Source organism: Limulus polyphemus, unplaced genomic scaffold, assembly GCF_000517525.1.
Source record: "Limulus polyphemus unplaced genomic scaffold, Limulus_polyphemus-2.1.2 Scaffold4944, whole genome shotgun sequence".
Lineage (NCBI taxonomy): Eukaryota > Metazoa > Arthropoda > Merostomata > Xiphosura > Limulidae > Limulus > Limulus polyphemus.
In genome coordinates, this window is record NW_013670554.1 from 61,838 (window position 1) to 67,246 (window position 5,409).

The window sequence follows — 5,409 nt, forward strand, 5'->3', positions numbered from 1 at the left end:
ACGGGTGAATTTGTGGAATATCTGTCGAGTTGTGTGTTCTGAAAGCTCTGATGTTTAAATTTTTTCATTTATTTCTGACTGCAAAACCAACATATATTATTTGTAAACCCCTTTATAATATATGATAAGACTGTTTGAGATACCTCTATTTCTTGTACAATGCATACTACTTGGTAGTTTTTGTCAAAAAGATAACGTGGAAAATTGTTGTGCACCCATCGTCGTTGTTGACAAAGACAAAAATACACCTTGTTGATAAACATTATTGTGCCAACATTTGTCAAACAAGTTAACATTGGTTGCATGTAAATCCAGAGGTTATACTTAGCAACTCAAAGACTGTTTCATTAATGTTTTACTTCATCAATAAAACAATTAGTCTTGTAGCCGATTCTTATCTTTCAATCAGAACTGTAGACACGGTTTTGGAGACTTTTCTTCTGAATGTGTATATTTTCACTGAAAATTTCCTCAGCTATATTAACATTTCAATATATCTTGTTGATTGATTTCTGCCTTTCACTTCTCTAAGTTCTATTGCCAAATGTGTGTACAATGTAAACGTTTATCTAAGGTCATTACACGCTCCATTTAACCTGTTGTGAAAACGGAATTTTCAAACATGGTGAAAGTTTCTCCTCTGTTTTTCTTTTCCAGCAAAATTCAACAATAATTCATAGCAACACCTAGCATTTCTGGTCTGACAAGTTTTAAGGTACAATGCATTCATGTGTTAATAACATAATAGAAAAATATTGGAATATAACAACTGGATTATCCAGGTTAAGTTACAAGTTACTAAACAAATTTTGGAATAAAAGAAACAAAAAAAATCAGACTGAAATAAAAACTAAGAGAATTTACAATTTTAATCACTTCTTGAAATTAGTCACATGATCAATTACTTCGGACCAATAATTCATCAAATTCTTCTACAAAACAGTAGAATCAGTCGTTTTCAGGCAGAGGTTCCCGCGTGACAATAAGTCCTTTGTCGTATAAAAGAGAGGCAAGATCCATCTGAAATATAAACATTTAAAGATGAGTCCTCAACATTCAAACCATACATTTCCATATTCAGTTCTGATGGCAAATTACTTAGTACAAAAAAAATTTCCTACAGATGGTTATTCAGTTTCATAGGAATATAAACAAATTACAAGATTATTTAATTCTTCCACTACATGAGTTTTCATTTAATGTGGTAAAAATAATCATATGATGAAGTAAAAACCATTGACGACCAGGCTAAATAAGGAAATGCTACGTAGACACCAGTAATATTGGAAAAGAAATATATAATATATATATATATATAAAGAAAGCTTATTGGCTTGGAAGCCAACTTAATTAATTTCTTTATAATCATTTTCTGATATTTTATATTTCTTATAAAGTACCGGATTTTCATATAATCTGACAATTTTACATTTTTATCAAAGGTTAATTTTACTGATGCAATCACTTTTATTTAAAATAACATTTTTTAGTCTTTTTATCTGATTTTGGAGTAACAAAAATTGTGTTTTTACTAAGTTCAACATGACCTTTATATTGTTCATTATGTAAAAAAAGCTAGTGCTAATACGAGTACCCATTATATTCAAAGTTTCATCTGTTTAATTATATTGGTTTATGACACTGATTAAGTACGTAGTCTATGGTTTATCAAAATATACTTTATCTTCTAAACTTATACCTTTTGTGATTAAGAATCATATTCTGTGTTTAATGGCTTTATTTATACTAAGGAGTAAGTATGGAGTCAAAAATTAATGCCTATTATGGTTGAGATGTTTCTGTTATAAAAACAAGGGTTGGAAAAATGTTCTGTCACTTTTAAAGAAACTTATTTCAGATCCTAAATTGATAACACTTTTACCTCTTTTTCAGTCAAAAAAAGAAAACAATTTTTTTCTGCATTTAAATTTCCAAATATAAAGTTTACAGTCGGACATGAATCAAAACTACTTCATTAACTGAACTTTTCTGGAATTCATTTTGTGTTTTGTACATTATAGCATTCAAAAAATAATTTAATGAAACTTATGATAAACCAGCAGGAATGACGCCCTAAGGGTGTCTGTTCAGTCAGGATCTTGGTGAGCTGAATGGTGTGCTTCTCTGTTACAAAACTGCTCCTGACTTCTAACTGCATCTTGGCAAGCACTTTAATGTGTTTCTGTATTTAGGATTTATTCCTGGTTTCTTCTCACTGGATCTTGGAACATAACTTGGTGCTCAAGTCTATCTCTTTCTGTAACCTGCATCCTGACATTTTATTTTCTTTCTCAAAGTTTCAGACTTTCTCCGTGATAAGTCACGTTTCTGTTTTACTATTTTTAGCATCATGATTTTTGATGTTCTTGATCACTTTATACTCGTACTGAAGTAATAAATATACTGGTGTAACTTATGAAGATCAAATTACTACAAAATTCCTGCAAGTTTGTATGCAACGAACTCCATACAAAGGACTTGCGATTCCCTCGGTCACAGAACAATTGAATTCATGGCGTACGCTTAGATTCTCCAGCCGAAAAAATCATGTTTCTTCTGAAATATATCACAATAATGTTCCACTAGGAAGACTCACTTCTAAATTCTGCATTAAACTTGCTTTACCACAATTTTAGATATTATATTAAAAAACATTAATTCCATTGATAATAATATATGTCCAAAATTAATGTACATTATTAATAAGTAAAGAAGTACCAGTTCTCCATTAAGGAAAAGATTTAGGAAAAAAAATTTATAAAATAAGGTCCTTTTATTTTTGTAGTTTTAGCAAGGGTCTATTTTATAACAATTTTCATTTTGGTGCAATATAAATCTTTTATTGACTTATTTCTTAAAAACAAATGGTCACATGCACTAAATAATTTTTTTTTTTATTAAGAGACCCATTTGTAATGAAACTTTGTTAAAAACTTCCCCTTATGATGGTGTAAAATCATGCGAAGTTTCATCCAAATCAGACTTAAACTGTGGGAGTAGTTTTGCAGATGCCCAGACATTAGCCAGACATTCTCAAAGTTCAGTTAATTTAATACTGTCTTCTCTGATATTAACGTCTGTAAAAACGTCTGTGACCATTCCTAATATTTTAAGAATCTGATGTTGCCAAGAATCCTGTTCAGAACCAATTGGCTGAACAATAGTCACAATATGTTAACAAGTTTTCTAGCAAGATGAATTTACCCACTTCCCAAGAACAGCTTAACTCGAACTAAGAAATTTATTTTGGCTTAAGGATAATGTTCCCAAAAATATATAGTCATCTGCTACTTCCGTACTTTATGTACTTGGTATGTGAAGGTATACATCAGTTCCCCCACCATGTTTCTTGGGCCATGGGGTAAAAAAACACTGACTGACTGACAGACAACACACTACTGTATAGTGGTGCAAGTGGTTAAAACAGGTGACCCCTTCAGGCTGCCTTTGGTCTCTTTTCGGGGTAATAAAAGGAACCAAAAAGAAAACAAAGTTAGAAAGTTTTATTCTATTTTTTATGAAAACAATAACTTTTGTCTATCTAAATCTCAGTGAACCTATTTTCAACATCTCTGTTCATTTCTTTCATGATTGTTACTATTTGATAGGGTAACTTTAAGAAATAAAAATTAGAAACAAGTGTCACACTTGTTTAAAGCTGTAATGATACACTATTACTTGTAGCATTGCAACAGTTGAAAATTCCAGCAATAGAACCAAAATCTGGTAAAAAAATATTCCATCTAAGCCTTTTGGGAAGAAAATGTCCTAACTGTGATTTAGTGTTATAAAATAACATTACACAAAATAAAAAAAAAAGAGTGTAAATCTACAAAACTAGAGAAAATTCTCACTCCACCTGGTGATAACAAATCAGTTTAGTCTTACTTTAATACATCCGTGAATGCAACATCAATAATTACCTTTTCTTCCAAGGTTGGTAGAGGCAAGTGATCAATAGTAACGTATTCTGGGTAACTGTGCAGAAGGAATTCCACTGCAGGAGCTCTTTCTCCCCCAATATCTATGTACTGAGGTTCTTCCTCATGGTAAATACGAGAGTTCTCTACGGTGTGGTATAATCGAACGTACTCCTCTTCCATTACCAGCCTATGTCATAAAATCATACCTGACACTCTCAGAGACAGCATGATTAAAATGTTGTAACAATAACTGTTTACAATTTACATAAATAACAGTAACATTAGAGATATCGTGTGTCCATTTACTCCAGTAAATAAGGTTTTAAGTTAACTACTTTGTATATGAAAGGATATAAGAATATTATATGGAATTAAATATGGTGCTGGCTAAATGTTCAAATTACCTCACTGGCAAAGAATAAAGAAAGGAACCCGTAAATCATATTATCTTTAAAGGTTTGAATACTCCATTTGCTCTTGCTGAAAATCACAGGAAGAAAAATTTATATTACTAGCAATAAAATTAACTACGTAGCATTTTAATGATAGTAGTTCAAATTACAATGGTTTGCAAAGTTTGACTTAGAGCAAAGAATGTATTCTGTAAGAATGTAACACATACATACACAAGTCATTCTCTCTACATTCTTTAAAGTGCTAACTTGAAAAAGCATTATAGCCAAAATACCGAATTTTCTGAATTTACATCGCATATTACTTTATTTTTCAAGAATTTTAAGGTGAAGATGAACATTGAACACAAAGGAAAATAGCACATGTTTAAAAATAATTGTTAAAGAAACAAACATTCTTGAGAAAAAAGTTGGGCTCTTATAACATTAACCGTTATATCTTACATATTGACTATACAGACAAGTTGCTCTTTAATTACTCTTTTTAAAGATATGTTATTTTTTTGATGAACTGATACCCAGTCATTTAAAATTCATTAAGTAGCAGTGTATTGACTTACTCCTGATACTGAGTTGAGACTACTATATCAGTGGGTAAACTGGAAAACACCCCATGATTTCATGTTACGTTCACTACTGATGAACTATTTTTTATAGCGTACTTTTACTAAACGTATTTGGTAAAGGTGTGGTGAAAGAGAAATACAATACGAGTATCCTATCATCAAGCCGTGATATGATTGTATCAATAAACTATCCGATATGATACGACTTATGTATCTTTACGAAACTTGGTAAGCTTTTAGTAAACCTTATAAATCTTTTGTACAGTAAAAAATCAGAATGTCTAATTTAGTATTTTTGCTAAAAATTAATGATTCAATAAAGGAAGATGAGTATTGAGTACTACATGTTGTCTTCATTTCTTTTATCAAAAATATTACATACAAAGTAACATGACAAATTAACAAGAACAAAATAGATAGACAGATATTAACTTTATTTATTTTACTTCTCTTGCCAACTGCCATTTAGTTGATCAAACCTGAGAATTTGAAAAAGCACTGTAAAGT

General features: G+C 30.7%; 1 protein-coding gene across 1 annotated transcript in view; it reads right to left on the bottom strand.

Moving 5' to 3' along the window:
- Nucleotides 1-844: 844 nt before the first annotated feature.
- Nucleotides 845-5,409, bottom strand: part of LOC106471891 (bifunctional lysine-specific demethylase and histidyl-hydroxylase NO66-like) — an 11,945-nt gene continuing 7,380 nt past the window's right edge. Inside the window, exons 5-6 of the mRNA XM_013932517.2 lie at nt 3,924-4,110; nt 845-1,020 (exon numbers count right to left, since the gene is read on the bottom strand). Of these exons, the coding sequence (XP_013787971.2) occupies nt 949-1,020; nt 3,924-4,110 (259 nt within the window). The 3' untranslated portion in view covers nt 845-948. The remainder of the gene's footprint in view (nt 1,021-3,923; nt 4,111-5,409) is intronic.